The sequence below is a fragment of the Sabethes cyaneus genome, chromosome 3 (genome assembly GCF_943734655.1).
Source record: "Sabethes cyaneus chromosome 3, idSabCyanKW18_F2, whole genome shotgun sequence".
NCBI classification, from domain to species: Eukaryota; Metazoa; Arthropoda; class Insecta; order Diptera; family Culicidae; genus Sabethes; species Sabethes cyaneus.
The window spans coordinates 189,288,489-189,306,759 of record NC_071355.1 but is presented as its reverse complement, the minus strand read 5'-3'; the positions used below and the strand labels follow the sequence as shown (position 1 = coordinate 189,306,759).

Sequence of the window (18,271 nt, the reverse complement as noted above, 5' to 3'; positions counted from 1 at the left end):
GACTGCTGTTCTTGGCGGACAGCAGAACGAATTTATAGGCGTAAAATATCATCCCACGGAGCTGGGACTGGGACATGCGCCGATGGTGGAGAAAAGGATCATATCACTAAGCTCGTCGGTTGAAGATTGGAATTAATGTGCAGCATACTGGCCATCGCGAAAATTTCAAGTCCTGTCTTATCTTAGGCGGCACTAATTTGAGAATGGTGAGAAACGGTTTAAGAACATTATATTATTTTAGTAGCAATAAATGCGATTACAAAGAAAATTCTGAGATTTTAAAATGAATTGATTAGTAACACAATGCAAGCCTTATGAACACTTGCAGCAATAAAACGAAGGATACTACATTTTCATTTGGCTGTAGCGGACAATCAACTGAATTTTCGTTACAGAGAAAAACTGCATTAGCTGTAATGAAATCCATCACCTTTCGCTTTTTCGATTTAACCATTCATTGCTAATCTTTTTCGATCCCACATATTTGATGAAAAAAGTCTATTCCATTGGGACATGCTGTAGGGCTATTGCCAAATTGAATTTTAGAACGAATAAGGGGGCGACTGTAATGAAATGTGTATCGGAATGATTTGACAGAATAAACAGCCGATAAATAATATTACCTCAATCGATAATCATATCTTGAAAATAATGGTAAGCAGAAGCCACTGCGAATAAAAGAAAAGTAAAACCATTGGAAGTGCCATTTATTCTGGCGGCCGAAACGATGCAATACTATAGTAAGTAGTAACGCTTGAAGCGCTCAGAAGCAAACTATGAAAAACAGCATGTGGAATCAAAATGTATTTGAATTTGAACATTTGAACTTATTTTTGTATATTGAATTCATTCTATTAATAATAAAAACATTCTATTAATAATAATAAAAAGTAAGTAAAACGATAATTTTTACTTCAACATTCAATATGGTTTAGCAAAAAGGGCAAACTCAGAGGTAGGCAGAGGCAGATTTTTTGAAATTATCATACAAAATGGGCCGAAAGAATCTGGAATTGCATGAAATTATGTCCACCTACGTTACTTAGGCTACGTAGTTAATAGGCTCATGAAGGAAAACAATATTTAAAACATTCAAAGTTTCTTATTTTCCCAGAAAACATTAAGCGACTTTCCAGTTCAGAGTTTCTCGGACAACACATTAAGAAAAATCATATCGTTTGAACCAAACATTGCATTTTCAAATAACAATGTAGGCAAATTTTGTCAACATTCTATCCTAATAATCCTGGGGCACGCGCCGCACTTTCTTTACAAAAAATTTTATGACCGACATTAAGTTGAATTTTTCAAATTCAAATTGATTAGATTCCAATTTCAAATCTGATTTCAAGTCTGCTTTCAAGTGCTATATCAAGTTCGATATCAAGCTCAATATCATGTCTCATTTAAAGTCCAATTTCTAGTTTATTTCAAGTTTATTTTAATTCCAATTCAAGGTACAAATTTAAGTCAAATTTCAAGCCCAATATTCAATTCAAATTTATGTCCAATTTTAAACAAAACATCAGGTCCAATTTTCAGTTTAATCTTAAATCCAATTTGAGTTCCACAAGAGTCTGGAGTTTTAACCTAATCGACCTGTATTTTTGTAATAAGTAAATTAACTGCGTAAGAAATATCTGCCATCTGACGATTACTTGATAACTTTTGGGCCAAAACAAGCTTTTGAAAGGTCGGTGTCTATTGTTGTTTGGGTATAATTACAAAAGAAAGATAATTTGACAACCATTTTAGTAATATCTGTCTGTATTTCTTTTGCTGTTATTCTGTTTGAAAAAGTGATAAATGAAATACTTGAAATCCGAATGTGATAAAATTGTTTCAAAGATTTTTGTTGTCATGAGCAGCAGAGAATGCAACTTTAATTTCACCATTCAACCCGACAGCGACGATCCGGATTTAGCTTCTTCTGACGTATTTCACTAATCTATTTCCGTAGGTTCGCCGGATAAATATCTGAAAACAAGCCCATTACATTTCAATATTTTTCACATATTCCCTGCTTGAATGCTAAACCTATTACAATCTGCTTAGATGGTTTGAAATTTTATTTTTTGCTGCAGTTCAAGAGCTCTTACGTTATGGCTTCCTGCTTGCGGCCAGACATATCCTGTGCCATCGTCGTCGTCGTCGTGCGCTTGTGCTATTTAACCTCTCTAGGGAAAACACGGAATAAAAACCCATTGCCAGTCAGTCAGTTTTACTTCATTCGCAAAGAGGACCATGAGTGAGAAGGATTAACTGAGCACAAACCAAAGTTAGTTCCGTTATTCTATTCGTGGGGCAGTTATTAGTGCAGCATCATGATAAATTTCGTTTCAATATGGATCTGGCCTGTTCTGGCACTTTCGTTAGCGACCGGAGAAATTCTAGAGCGAGACAAGAAGGCACTGATGCTAGGATGCCATAAACGGGTGTTCACCTACCGGGTATCGCAGACTGATAGTAAAGGGCGCGAATGTTGGGACCACGTGAGTGTCTGGTCCTGTCACGGCCGGTGTGACTCGAACGAAATTTCCGACTGGCGGTTCCCATACAAACGGTCACATCATCCGGTTTGCATGCACGCTGGACGGACTAGATCGGTAGCTACGTTGAGACACTGTCATCCGGAGGCCGATGCAGAAACCAGGCTGTACGAGTACATGGAACCAAAGTCTTGCAGCTGTCAGGTAATTTTGGATAACAAAATGTAGTGAAATTTAATGCCACCATGCCATCAATTTGAAGTAAAATCAACCGTATCAAAGAATAATTAAGTTTACTCATTTCTTGTTTTCAGACCTGCAGTAGTATGGACACGAGTTGCGAAGGACCGAAACAGCTCAATACTGATGCAGTGACAAAAATATTTCAAATCGAAGAAGAAGAAATAGAGACCGAGTATAGTTAAATGATATTTATACTACGTTTACTCTACTAAAAATAGTCGTGAAAATATTATAAATCATTTGTAATGGTGGCCAATGTTTATTAAACTCAGTGGTTTTTTTTTGTAAATATACCTCTGGATAAATTGTGAATTGTGAGTTATTATTAACAAAGTGCCGAATTTAGAAAAAAACTGGTATGCAATCTAAAGCATTGGCGTGCCTCTAGGCTGAGGCACACTGGGGCACGTGCCACACCTACTCTAAAAAAACGTCGGAGTATTAGCAGCAAAACATTGTCTTAGCTTTAGAATAGATCCAGAGTCAAATCCAATTTTAACTTCGATTTTCAGTCCAGTGCCAGTCCAGCTTTGTGCCTCCCTGTTGGCCGCGAGGTATGATGCTGTCTTAATAAGCCAGTCGTCGTATATTCGAATCTCGGTTGGGAGAGGCTGTTGGAATCAATAGGATCGTAGCAACTTGCCCTGCAATTGTCCTGTATTCTAACAGCTGGCTGCGAAGTCTGTCGTATAAAAACAGAAGGTCAAGTTTCGATAACGGAATGTAGCACCTACTTAGGCTTTGCTTTGCTTTCAGTCCAGTATAAATCCATTTGCATGTAGGATTTTCAGTTTAGATTTAAATCCAATTTCATATCTAACCACAAGTTCAATTTCATGTCAATTGTAATGTCCCTTTTTAAGTCCAATTTCAAGACTAATTTAGTTTTTAATTCGGTAACTGGAGTTCAAAACTAAGTCCAATTTATTATCTCATTTTAAGTGGAATTTCATGTCTAATTCAATTTCAAATTCAAGTCCAATTTAAGCACTTTATTCAATTTAAAGCTTAATTTCAAGTCAACACCTGAATGACACCTTGGCGGCGGGGAAAGCAATTTCAGCTGTGCGGCAAGAAGTGGCCCCAACGATAGGCGAAGTTAGGGTGACCATTATGTAGCTGAAGAACAATAAATCGGCTGCGAAAGAACCAGAAAAGCTGACCGCTTATCAGCACCGGCTAATGGTTAGAATTTGGGATACCGAACAACTACCGGCGGAAAGATGCGATTGTCTACCCGATTGATAAGAAGCGCGTCAAGTTGGAATGTGAGAAATGTGCTGCCCCAAATCATTTTCCTCTGGCTATAACTAATTGAAGATAGAATTAACAAAAGGGCGAATGTCGCAAGCGTAAACAAACCGAGTGAGAGTTGAATTTCCTATGCTGGACCAGCAAAAAATAACTCTCACCCGTTTTGTTTAATTTGCGACATTCGCCCTTTTGTTAATTCTATCTAGAATTGTGAGCAGGTTTGCGGGAATTTCTAAAACCGTCTTCGTTAAGGGACGGTCAACATCGAATCAAATATTTACATTGCTACAGATCTTCCAAAAAGGCCGTGAATGCAGAATTATCACCCATTTGTTCGTTGATTTCAAAACAGCGTATGATACCATCGACCGAAAAGAGATATGGAAAATCATGCACGAGAACGGCTTCCCTACAGGGAGCATATCAAACTGATTCGGTGCTGTGTTCAAATTTCGGGTGGTTTGTCAAGTTCATTCTGATCCCCCGGCACGTAGCGATTTTTCTGTGACTGAATTTAAAACGTCCAAAACACTGGGCGGGAAACCATTTAATTGAAAATCTATGTACAGAGGCGACAAGGCACTCAAAAACCGTTAAATTTTGAATCAAAACGGAGAGTTATCTTTATTTGTGATGGTATTCTCCGTTTTGATTCTAAATTTAGCGGTTTTTGGGTGCCAAGTCGCCTCTGATTATCTATAGACTCTGTAAATCTATGGGACGGCCATTGTTGTTTGGGGTACAATATCGAGGGGTTCATCGTAATGGGAATACTGTCAAACTCTGTAGACTAAGATAGTGATGTTAAAAAGGTGGTTTATTCGAATCACAAAGAGGGCTTGGTCAAGGTGATGGTCTCTCATCCCTTTTGTTCAACATAGCCACGGTCTGCCTCTTCTACGCTGTTATTTGCTCAAGGTGTGTCTGATCCACTTCCACCTACGTTCACGAATTTCTGTTGGTATCGGCCGTTGATGACATCGACGATGGAGTTCGTCGTTGGATATCCAGCCACCAGACACGAATGATATATCGCAGGCACCGGCTAATAAATACCTGCAGTTTTTGCGTTGTTTCCACTGAGGCGCAGCATACGTTTCGCAGGCATACAGTAGTATGGATTTAACGTTTGGATTAAATATTCGGGTATTCGTACGTAGAGCGATCTGGTTTGAGCACCAAATGTTTCGCAGACCTGCAAAGGCATCCCTGGCTTTTCTGATCCGTGTTTTTATAAGGGTTGCTGGGGTGTGATTATATTGGTGGTTTGTGTGCATCGGGAAACGATTTCGCTATGAGAAAAAAATTTGGCGATGAATACAAACCGCGTATACGTATAAGTACGTGGCGAAGTGTGCGTGCGATAAATATCTGCAATCTCTATATCAGGCTTAGTACTACCATCGGGTGTTGTCTGTGGTGTGGTCTGTGGGGCCAGTGGTGGGCACAATTCCGCTAATCCGCTAACAGCTAATTAGCTCAGCTAACATTTTGGTTAGCGGTTAGCGTTTTCGCTAATTTTTAAAACCGTTAGCGTTTTTGTTAGCTTCCGCTAAATTTATGTGCCGCTAAATAAACCGCTAACTTTTTTTTAACAAGAGAAAAATTGTTGAGAAATATGAAAATTTCCTTTTAATTCAACTACTTAGCTATTATCTATCAATCGCACAGATCTGGATCGAAATATCCCAAACTTCATAAACTTTTGTACGCGACATAGTTAATATACTCACGAGCTAAATCAATATTTAAAAAATTCGGCATCACCTATATTCTCAGAAAACATCAAGAGAAATTGTTCGATTTATTCACTTCACTTAGATCGCATAAATTACTTTAAAAATTCATAAGTCTTAAACCAAGCATCATTGAAAAAATATTATAAAAATGTAACAAAGTTTTCTCAATAATCCAGCAGAATTGTTATCTGGAACACAGTTTTTCATAAAATTTACCACGGAAGCGAAAAATTCATAAGCATGCTTAGAAAAACTATTCACTACCTCATGGAAAATTTCCAAAATATTTTTTTCTTTTTTCGCATACTGGCAAATGTGTGCTTGTTAGGGATTAAAATTTCACGATAGTGTTATTTTTTTATTTCTGAGTGATGACCAAAAAATCCTTAAAATATTCACAAACAGAATAAGGCGGTGAGTGGAGCTACACGCCCACTGCATTTTCCCAGTTTCATCGTAATCAATTTAGTTGGTGTTTGATAGTTAACAAGCTTATAACGGGCTCTAACAATCAGTTTTGTTGATCGATAGATCGCTGAGAAATTTGGAGAATTCCTTATCTGGAGAATTCCTGTACCATTTTGACGATTCATATCTCAGGAACCAAGTGTGTAGTAGAACAAATATTTTTAAACGAAAATGTAATGTTTTTTGGCGATCTAGAAAATATATTATTTGAAAAAATCTTTTACAAAATTTTCCAAAATCGGTTCTAAAATATTGCTTAATTTGCACTGGTTTCTGACCAATTTAGCGGTTAGCGGTTAGCGTTAGGTTCCGCTACATTTTTGGTTAATTTAGCGGTTAGCGGTTATCGAAGCTAACGTTTTGAATTAGCGGTTTAGCTGTTAGCGAAGCTAAAATTTCGGTTAACGGTGCCCACCTCTGCTGGCTACCAAGATATTGGAAGGCATCTACCTGCTCAACTTGTTGTCCCGTTACTGTGAAGTTTGTGGAATTGTCATAGACTTAGTTTTTGCAACATTCACTGTGACACCTGCTGCCTGGGAGCTCTCGGAGAGGTCATCTAACTTGCTCTGCATATCGTTTTGGCGTTATGCGAGCAAGACAATGTCGTCGGCTAGGTCAAGGTTATTTAGCTGCTCCATCGTCAGAGGATTCCAAGGCAATCCTCGATTTGGTCTACTGTCAATTGCTCCAACTAATATCTCATCCATAACGATGAGAAACAGAAGCGGTCTGTCTCACGCCAGCAGTAACCCTTATGGGATCGGACAAGATGCTGTCGTGCAAAACCTTGCACGAGAACGCCTCGTACTGAGCCTCGATGAGATGGACTAGCTTATCTGAAACTCCTCTACGCCTAAGTGCGCCCCAGATGTTTTCGGGGTTGAATCGGTCAAACGCCTTTTCCTTTTCCGCCTTCCGTCAACAAACACCAGCAGAAGAGAGTCCTGGAGTTCGTTGATTTGCTCCAATATGATGCGGAGCGTTGTGGTATGGTCTACACATGATCGGTCAGCACGGAATCCAGCTTGCTGCCGCCGGAGTGTTGCGTCGATCTTCTCTTAGATCCGGGTGAGGATTCCCTACAAACATTTTATTTGAATAGTAGCTTATTCAATCGTTATATAGCTATTATTCAATAAACAAGCGCCTAATAAGCTCTTATCCAGCATGAATGTTGGTTGCAAGGGGTCGGACACTCAGCATATTGTGCCGCGGCACTCCAGAGATATCAAGCGGAATACCTCCGGTTCAATTTTACATATGAAATGGGAGCACTGCCAGTTGTCAGAATCACAAGTAGCTGGTAGGTAGCCATGTTTTCGATGCCAACATGTTAGCGTTAGCGTAAACGAGAAATCATATATTCGCCACTCTTCACGCAAGTTAGCTCTTCAGCTGTCAGTGGGGCCCACGACTCCTGAGCCCGCCTGATGTTTGCTCTCGTCAACGAAATGCAAATGAGATAAAGGTGCCAGTTAGCTGCAAAATCATCTCGCACGGTTGCCAGTTCTATCAGATTATAACGAATCTTGCAGTTCGGCACTTTCGGTACAGCATCGGCACAGTTCGGCTCGTTTCAAGTCGCCTTGCATAAAAACGGTAATTACCTTACAGAGTACTTTGAAAGTACAGAGCAACGAACGCCGAAGATACTGAAAGGATTTAATGCAGGATCGCACTTTGGATGGTGCAATTTTCCTTGCAATCATGTACACAAAACTTCAAATTTTGTCGGGAGGGGTGCGCTGTTGCTTCTGTTACCTGTCATTTGTATAGGCGCGAGGAAGAGATGTCAGTCTTCTTGATGAAATGTTTTTGCTATCCAGTTGTATGCCAGGGATTTGGGTAGGCCCACGCAGAATTGGTACTTTACGGCTGCGTTTGCGTTAAGCTGACAGTTCTTCCATACAATTTGACAGATTATCTGTCAAATTTACGCAAACGATACCATAAAGTACTAATTCTGCGCCGGCCTATATAGGAGCTGTTTTGCGTGCTGTGCCGTAACGCTGGAATGCGTCAAATATAATTTTAATGACATAATACTTAATAATATAATATAATATTCGTTGTAAGTCAGGTAAGAAGCAACGTGCGGTCCTGGTGCGGACCCATCGGGGGTTTATGGTATTTAAATATAATTTAAATTTTATTCCAAATAATATTGTAGCATCAACAGTGGACGCACAATTTTAAATGGTTATATTTTATCTTATTACTGACCAGTTTTGCCTGAGTGTGTAAAAAAAGGCCAGCTAAATTCGTCTGACGTTTCGATGAGCTGTCATGTTTCTGTTCTGTGCGAGATTTTTGTTCCAATTTCGTGTCAGCTGCGTTTTGTGAATCGTACGACTTTCGCAAACAGAAATTTGCTGTTTTACCGATTTCGGCACGGGATCTTATACTTGAAACTGCTTTAGTGTTTATCTCCCAACATGTGGCAATGGCCAAATTTAGTGGAGCCTTCGATGTGAAAGAGCCACCGCCTTGGCAAAACTGCTGCTACTGTAGCGCTTCCTCGCTATCGTCGTCACTATCCATTGCCACCTCGTCCGTACCATCGTCGGGACTTCGCCAACAACAACAGCAGAACCATCAATTGCTTGGTTTCAAATCACCAGCCGATTTTGTAAGGTGGGTATACGATTTCTGATTGAACAGTTTTAATTGACGTAAATTGCTTTCGCCAACAAACGGCGGCCAGTTATAGACAGTAACGTCGATGTACGGTCTTGATTAAGGTCTGCCACTTTGAAGTTGTATTGAGTTCAGTAGATGTATAAAAGTAAAATTTAATTGATTTTACTTAGGCAAAAAAATTGTGTTCAATTTAAAAAACACTAACTGCAGCATAATTGATAACATGGAAATATTCGTCAGTAGATTTCAATTTCACTGAAACTAGTAGGAAACCTAATTTTAATATTAGATTAGATTATGTCGGTGTATTTGAGAATAGTATCCTTACTCGATCAATAAACCAATTATTCGTTTCCCAAAATAAAAAGCCGGTATAGCACCAGATTTGAGATTGCTATTCTAGAGTTTCTGGATTAATCTAAGCTAGTTTAGATAACCTTCATTATAAATGGAACAACATAATTAGATGCTGCCAAATTCAAAAGTTTTTTTTTTGCTACCTCTCAGTGATAACCGTATCTGTTCAACGTAACGTTCTTTCATTGCAGGCATCTTCGGCAGCAGCACTGCACCGTGGAGGGGGGTTCGTACGTTTGTCGTTATGGCTATAACGGGGTTTGCGCCTCGCTACCATTGGACGGTGTCAGCGATCGGGATTACGAAATGCACGTACAACGGTGTCACGTCAACCAGCAGCAGAAGGAATCGCAAATCAAATGGTCCGTTTTTTCGGCGGCCCAAAACTTGCCAGCCGTGCTGAACGATCCCAGCCGTGGCAAGCAGACGAGCTTTTTCACCAAAAAGTGGGGTGACACTTTTATCGATCAACCATCGGCCATTGGGTCGTCGCCTCAGCTGCCGGATATCAAGTGGGACCACTTCGATTTTTATTTGAAACGAATCGGAAAACGGTACCGTGTTCATACGAGAGTTTGTAAAACGGCTCTACCCAGTGGCTCTAGTCAAAATCAGCATCAGCCAGCAATTAGCGATCGACTGCCGAATGGTGCAACCGCCAACCTGAAGGACATTCCGGAAGTGTTTTTAAAACACAACTTGGAGCTGCACAGCCCGGCTTCGTTCACTGCTGTTTTTCCCGGTATCAGTTACGATGGTGAACAGGCAAAGCAGTCGAGCAGAATGTTGCAGGAAAAATTGAGTAATTATTTGGATATCGTTGAGGTGCTGATAGCGAAACAGGTTTGTTTTCTGTTAGACTTTGAATTGTGTGCTTTTTAACATATGTTCTATTTTCGACCTGCAGGTCGCGGAAAAGTCGTCGGCTTTTTTCCACGCTATGACCTCGCAAGACGCTATCATGGAACAAATGCGGGACGCAGTTCAACACGTAGCACGATTGAGGTCGCGCTTGAAGCAGATCGACGAAAGTATCGTACGGGAGTCTTTGCAGATTATTAGTCTCGAACGGACACGTTCGAACAACACAATGGTGTTGGAACGGTTGCGGTTGATGGCAACCGTTCACCAAACGCAGCCAATGATTCAACTGCTGCTCAGCACGCAGGATTATGTGGCAGCGTTGGATTTGATCGGAACGACGCAGGAAATACTGAGCCAGGAACTGAACGGGCTGCATTGCTTCCGCCATCTGCCGTCACAGTTAAGCGAAATGGAGCGATTAATCGATAAGATGTTAACGACAGACTTTGAGCGTTATTCAACGGCAGACCTGAACCGGCCATTCAGTGTCGATGGGCAACCCGAACGAGTTTTAGAGGAAGAAAAGCTAGTTTGTATCATCTCCGGATTGCTTAGGAAGCGAAGCTTGGATTTTGTGGATACGTACAAAGAGGAGGCAATAACGACGATTCGTGCAATGGTCAAACAAATGGTGATTGAAGTGTTGGCTTCCGGGGATGCCGAGGTGTGTTTGACTGGAGCCGGGGAGGAAGCACAAAGTCTTTCGTTAAGCGAATGGATTGCTCTATTAGAAACAGCAACAGTTGCATTGCTTAAACTGCTGCAAAGGGTAAGAGCGGTACACGATGTTATGCAGCAAACGGCAGACGCAAGCGCAGGAAAAATAACAGATGATGTTAATTTCATGGACACGGAAGCGTTCCTTAGTGTCGAAGATTATCAAGTTGTACTAGCAAAACTGGCCAACTTGTTACACTCGGTGTGTAACTATTGTCACGAACGATGCGCCAATCTGGTGTCGAATCAAAGCCTAGAAAAAAGTTCCGTTAGCGCTGAGCAAATTGCTACATTGTCGGAAATAGTGGAACGATTTAGTGCTGGTTGTGAACGAATCTGTGGAACACAAAGTGGATCGCTGAAACTGGCCCTTCGAGTTCAAGGTTCGCGTTATGCCCAGAAATTCCACGCAGAACGAAAGTCCAAATTAGCCTTGCTGTTGGATAGTGAACGATGGAAGCAAGCCGAGGTACCAGCGGAGTTTCAGAAGATGGTGGAAAATATTTCCAAAGGAAATTTTCAATGGACCAAAACTGTCGATTCGGCTATTACATCACCTTCACCACAAGCTGTTCTGCTGGTGGATGACCAGCCATATACGTTGGTTGGAGCTGCTTTGTTACTCGTTCAAATTGTCAGCGAATATTGCCGCTGTGCTTCTCAATTGCCTGTGATTGCGCCTCAACTTGCTCGAAACGTGATTGACCTTTTGCGGACGTTCAATTCTCGTTCATGTCAGCTTGTCCTAGGAGCTGGAGCACTGCATGTGGCTGGTCTGAAGATAATTACCAGCGGCAACCTGGCATTAGTTTCACGTGCTCTTCAATTTGTTTTGTGGATTTTACCACACGTTCGACGACACTTCCAGGCGTTAGAACCAAACGGTGCTTCTTCCGGGTCCGGATCCGCTTCATTCCTCAGCGGTTACGATTCGATTGAACGGGATTTCGTTTCCCACATTAAAGAACTGGAGAACAAGGTTTTGGTGATCGTTTGCGATGCGGTTAGCGGCCAGCTGGCCAACTGGGATGCTCGCCCGCCGGTACCGTCTCAATCATTCCGTAATATTAGCCGCCAGTTTGTGAAACTGCACGAAGCGATAGCTCCGATCCTGCCGGACAAACAGGTAGCGACCATCTATCGGGTGGTGCACAAGAATTTTAAGGACAAACTTCGGGAGCAGTTGCTGCGGAACAATATCACGAACAATGGCGGTCCGCAGCACGGTACGGTTGTGTCGGAGCTGACGTTTTACATGGAGACGCTGCGTACGTTGAAAGTGATGCCCGAGGAAGAGCTGTGCGACGAAACGTTGGACGATATTTGGCTGAAGTGAAGCGTGGAAATTCGGGAGGTAGGCCTCACTGTACTTCTATGCGTTCTGTTGTTTATTTAGTGGGTTTCCGTGCAAGTACCTCGTAGGGTGTAAAAAGAGTATACTGTTTTATGTTTAATTTTTTTTATTCTGTTGCATATTTGATTGTTTTTCTTTTATCGTGTGCTGGAGAATATATAATTATTTTCTGTTGAAACTGAAGGATATATTTTAACTCTGTCGACAAACTTTACTTTAGTATAATGATGATGATGATGAGACAGGAAAAATGATAGGACGAATTTGTAAATTTGCCCTAGACATTTTGAAATATGTATTTAAATTGTAAAATGTAGTAAAAGTGGAGGTCTCGTCAGCTCCGCCTAACTGCGTACCGGCCTTTAATTTTCCAATACAAACAACCGCAAATAAACTAATAGCGAATTCATAAATTAACCTGGGTTCGTGCTAACTCCAACCCGAAATTTATGAACGATACGGGCAGTTTGACAGATCGACCCGTAAACCATAATGCTAGACAGTTTTAACCTGCGCTTCAAACTGAATGCTGTCAGTTTAACCGAGATGCAATCTCGGTTAATTTATGAACGCTTTGACAGCACTTCGATTAAAACTAAGTGCTAATCGACCTGAGCCAGGTTTATTTATGAATTCGCTATAAGTGGTAGACAAATCTTAGACCATCAATGTTTATCAACTTATCAAGACTGGACCCATGGAACAAATTCCATTTTCCATCCCCCGGCATTTATGCACTGTCTCAAGATAGGTCTGCAAAGTAAATTGAGCGTAAACAGCGCAACGTGGGTGTTTGCGGTAGTCGACAGAAGCTATAAACTATTAACCCCCGAGATCAAACAGCTAGTGCACAGTATTTATAATGGAATTCTTTCACCAAATTCCAAACCACCCGCTACCGCTTCTTGGGCAGGGTAGATTAAAATTCCCGACTAGAGCAGGCCAAACCAAACCCTGAATCAATAGAAAAAATATAAAGCATGATTCGTAAGTCGAATTTTTAAACGTTTTGTTGAATTGATCGTTCTATCAAATTAAATTAAAAATACTTTTGGCTCTTCTTCTTCATATTTGGCATCACTGTGGTACATTTTTCATTTATGTAAAGATAGAGACTAGCACTGGGACTTGTTTGCAGTTAAGCAATCCTCAAGGTTGTGCCAAGCTCAGGGAAGTAAGAGAATTGGATATTTGTGAAATAATGACAATATGATTGAATTGTTAAAAGTTGTAACGATCTGTTGTGCCCATTTATAGCAGGTCCGATCACTACTACCATGTGGTATTATACGAGTACCCTTGTCGGAGATCGGGTAACCAAAGCAGAAGAGTCTTCTTGATCGCAGTGTTTTGCGAAGGGTCCCGATTTTCCACTTGAATGCGTCACTGGTCCTCCTTACTGGTATTGTTCTCCGTGGTCACCTGCGATCTTAAATTAAATACACGAACTCATCTATTACTTCTGGTTCGTTGCCATCACGGTTACGGTCCGAGGGAAGCGCGCGTTTGTATCCTTTGAATCTCTTCCTTTAATGTATTTGGTACTAGTTGATTACCCGATCTTACTCGGGACTCCTTTGTCTCTCAGTCACTTGTACATCTGTTGTTACGAAAATTCTTGTAATGCACCGTCCAGGTGTTTCGGAGTTATGGCCTCCCCTACCTGTCAATGCCCTCCCCCCTTCTTGTCAACCCCCAGGGTTGATTCCTTTATGGCAAGGAACATGTGTGCCAAGTTTGGTGGAGAACGGTCAAGGCGTTCTGAAGTTATGCTGGAACATACAAACAAGCTCACGCTCACTTTTATATATACACTGAAGTCGCTTTTTACGCGGTTTGGTTCCGAATTTCGGAATTTACGCGGGTTTTACGCAATTTTCGGAATTTACGCGTTTTTTTACGCGATTTTCGGTTCAATTAGTCTATTTTTTCCCGCAGTGTCGAGATCCACAAAGTTTTTATTACGTGAATTTTTGGTTTTTTTACAAGAATTTTGAAATTTACGCGGTTTCTTTAAGCGAATTTTGAAATTTACGCGATTTTGATTTACACGGAACGTAAAAAGCGACTTGTTGAGTGTATAGAAGATTAGACGCACTTATTTTCAACCCAATTCTGTTTTTTTTCTTTTTTTTGGGTACATTTTCCACTGCGACCAGTTATTTGATCTATTGTGGCAGGCCCCAGTTTATTGTACGCCACATCAGGGTGTCGTATCACTATAGTATGAGTGATTTCCACTTGCTGATCGACGGCATTGTCCCAATAAGGTATTATACAACGAATAAAGTTTATTGCCTTATTGGGAGAATTCATCCATACAGCCGAGGGTTGTATTAAAATCATGTCAAAGAAAGTTTTTCTTTTATGAAGTAGTGCCACGCAATAACATAGTAGATGTTCCGCATTTTCACTTTCTAGCTTACAGAAGCGACACGTGTCATCTTCTAATTTTCCCAGTTGTTTTAAGTGATATTTACTTGCGCAGTGGCCTGTTACGAGGCCACAGTAAGTACGTAAGTCCTTTTTAGACAGGCTAAGAAGTTTCTGGGTTATTGTTTTATTAGGAGATATAAATTTCTTTGATTGTCGAGATGTCAGATTTTTTTTCCAGACATCATCAATCATTGATTTTTCCCAGTTTTTTAATTCCATCTTAATAGTACATTCTGAGACCCCACAGAATGGTTCTGGTCCAATGAAAGGTTTAATCGATCCAGCTTTTGCCAACTGATCCGCTTTTTCATTGCCTTCAATTCCGCAGTGCCCAGGGACCCAAAAAGATTTATTGTGCTTTTTCTAGCCACCTGCTGCAGCAATTGAATGCATTCCCAAACCAGTTTAGATGAACACGAAACTGACTTCAGTGCTTTTAAAGCACCTTGGCTGTCAGAAAATATACATATATCTGCATTTCTATAATTTCGTCGCAGACAAACTGTAGCACATTCAATAATTGCCTGTATTTCTGCTTGAAAAACAGTCGGCCATTGGCCCATGGATATTGATATGTCGACTCTGGGGCCCGTTACGCCAGTTCCAACTTTGTTGTTTAGTTTAGAACCGTCAGTGTAGAAGATTATCGATCCTGGTTGAATATTGGGCCCACCTGATTCCCACTCCGTGCGACTTGTTTCTGTTACATGGAATAGTCGTTCAAAGTTATATTGTCTATCCATCCAGTCCTCATGCGTTAATATGGGATTAATTTTAAAATCCTTTAAGATACTGAGATGGCCCCTAAGGTCTCCATCAAAGAGCTTTTTTGTTCTCCTCAACCTTAGTGCATTTTTCTCAGCTTCTAGTTGAACAAATAAGTGCAGTGGAAGCAAACTTAAAATAGAGTCTAACGCTTTTGATGGCGTACTGCTAGTTGCTCCGGTTATGGAGATTGTAGCTAATCTTTGCAACTTTTTTAGTTTCTTCTGAGCATTTTTAATCTTTGTTTTCGGCCACCAAACTAATGCCGCATATGTTATCCTGGGTCTTACTATTGCTGTGTAGATCCAATGAATCATTTTAGGTTTCAGTCCCCATTTATTTCCGAAAGTTTTTCTACTTATCCATAAGGCATTCATAGCCTTATTTAACACTTGATCCAAGTGTAAATTCCAGTTTAATTTGCTATCAAGAATCACTCCTAGATATTTTACTTTGGGAGAAATATTTAGTTTTGTTCCTTCTAAGTACAAGTCAGGTATTTTAGTTTTGTTAGACTGCAATTCTGTTAGACTGCGCTTTCAATTTGGCGTAAATTGCCTTCGTCGTTGCAAAGTTGCCAATAATAATATAAAATAGGAATGGTAACTATCATTAAAAATCGTTATTGATAACTATCAGTAGTTTTACTACGTTACTGATAACTATCAGTAAATATCAATAATTTTACCATCACGGCATTATAGCAAAAAAAAATAGGAAATTGTAATAACTGCATTATTCATTGTAGTTTTACATTGTGATTTATCAGGTGGACTTCATATGGCTCGCGCAGCTGCTGACCAGATTTTTACCAACGGACAGATCTTGCAGAAATGTTGAGGGTACATCGTGTCATCGGATCGCATCTTTATTGATTTCAAAGCAACATACGATACAGTCCATCGAGACTAGCTACCCAAGCAGCACATATTTGGCACTTTTAGTTGCAGCAACTGGTTTTCGGATAAACTGACGCGACTAATCAGAGCTACATTGGAACGAGTAATGTGTTTCACACGTCTTGAGGATACACTCGAGTCCCTTGGAGACGCGGCGAGGGTTGGGACAAGGTGACAGCTTATCCAGTATGCTGTTCAACATCACTCTTGAGGCGGTGTTCCGACCAGCAGGTATCGAAACGAGAGACATGATTTTCATCAAGGGTAGAAGTATATGCATCACGACATACTTTCACTGCTTGATAATCCAAGAGACCATCTACATCTGACGAAAGTCGGTAGGATACGGTGGGCCGGGCACGTCGTAAGGATGCCGGAAGACAGAGCAAAGACAACAGTTTTTTTCAACAACTCCACCGACACCGGAAACACGAAGACTCAACATGCAAGATGGCTTGACGAAGTCGAAAGTGATTTATGACTTTTGAAGCCACTGGGAAATTTGCGACGAATGGCCCAAGATTGAGTTGAATAGAGACGACTGCTTGAAACAGCACGAGCCACCCCGGCTCTAGGCTGCTGACGAGAACGACGACATATTGTGTCACTCTTGTCTGTCGTACGCAACTACCGACCATTAACTTTAATCCAACTGATTTTTCTAACGGGACGACGTAACTGTATCAGTAAGCATCAATAACTGCGAAACCTTACTGATACTTAGTGATTAGTGATGTCCGAAATTTTCAATTATTCGATTACCGATTAATCGATTAGCGTTGTATGCACTAATCGATTAGTTAAGTGATCGTGCTAGTATTATTCGACCACAAATAGTCGAATAATTCGCTTAAAAAATTCGATTAATCGTACGATTATGAACGATTAATGAGGATTATTCGCATTTCTTTATCTCCTTTGAAGTATTCGATTATGGAATTACTCGTGCCTGCAGTATTTTAGAAATTATTCGATTATTCCATGCTCTAATCGATTACTCGATTAATCGAGCGATTACCGGACATCACTATTAGTGATATTATTGCTTACTGATAACTATCAGTAATTAATGATAGTTTTCCCATCCCTAATATAAAAGTCATCTGCGAAGTCTCAAAGTTGGCTACTTCTACTAAAGATCGCGCTTCTCATTTCGATGCTCACTCGTCAGGTGACCCCTATTTGAATAGCATACAGGATATTTTTTTTGGAAATGGTGGTTCTACAATTGAAAGAGGGACGGTAGGAGAAAGTTATGAAATTTTTTTGGAGTATCGGGGAAAGAGCTGGAAGGTGAGGGGGGCGGGGTTGGTAGCTACGCTTAACAAGTAATCGTTATGACTCCTACCTTTTGTACAATGCTGGAAGGTGCATGGGTCGAACCAAGCTATAATCTAAGATTATAATCGGATTTGAACCCACAACACCCGCCAGGGCATGTGACTTGCTGGTACCTGTGTACCTATGAACCACAGAGGCGCTGGACAAAAGGAGACTGCAAAACCCACTTATCAAGGTAGCAACGCGTCTGGTTGGGTTTTAGACACAAATTGTCCACTTCACTCCAAAAACTTTTCACTGCTTTCCCCTACCGTCCCTCCATCAATTGTAGAACCACCGTTTCTAAAAGAAATACTAATATTAATGCCTGTGCCTGACCGCATTTCAAGGTCAAAGACAAAACATGAGTTCGGTCCATTTCATTGGAACGGAGCCTTTCTCCGAAAAACCCGCGCTGAGAATCGCGGGTCTAACACACTGACAGACGAACAACGTCACATGCAGTGATGCAGTACCTTGCAAGTCGTAAGGGCCTGCATAGTGTCGTCGTCCTGTAAGTAAAAACAAGTTAGATTTAAACTTCTCGGTCGGTGGTTATCTACAGTAGACGGAGGAAGTGGCACAATTTGTGTCTAAAACCCAACCAGACGCGTCGCTACCTTGATAAGTGGGTTTTGCAGTCTCCTTTTGCCCAGCGCCTCTGTAGTTCATAGGTACACGGGTACCAGCGAGCCACATGCCCTGGCGGGTGTTGTGGGTTCA

The 18,271-nt window shown here is 40.9% G+C and overlaps 2 protein-coding genes across 2 annotated transcripts; both read left to right on the top strand.

Annotated features, from left to right (window-relative positions):
• The first annotated feature begins 2,324 nt into the window (after positions 1 to 2,324).
• Positions 2,325 to 2,914, top strand: LOC128743182 (thyrostimulin beta-5 subunit). The gene is made up of 2 exons (XM_053839710.1): positions 2,325 to 2,693; positions 2,804 to 2,914. Exons 1-2 carry the CDS (start codon positions 2,325 to 2,327, stop codon positions 2,912 to 2,914), a joined length of 480 nt encoding a protein of 159 aa, XP_053695685.1.
• Positions 2,915 to 8,539: 5,625 nt separating this feature from the next.
• On the top strand, positions 8,540 to 18,271 carry LOC128744531 (vacuolar protein sorting-associated protein 54). The gene is made up of 3 exons (XM_053841602.1): positions 8,540 to 8,830; positions 9,385 to 10,036; positions 10,101 to 18,271. Exons 1-3 carry the CDS (start codon positions 8,640 to 8,642, stop codon positions 12,108 to 12,110), a joined length of 2,853 nt encoding a protein of 950 aa, XP_053697577.1. The 5' UTR covers positions 8,540 to 8,639; the 3' UTR covers positions 12,111 to 18,271.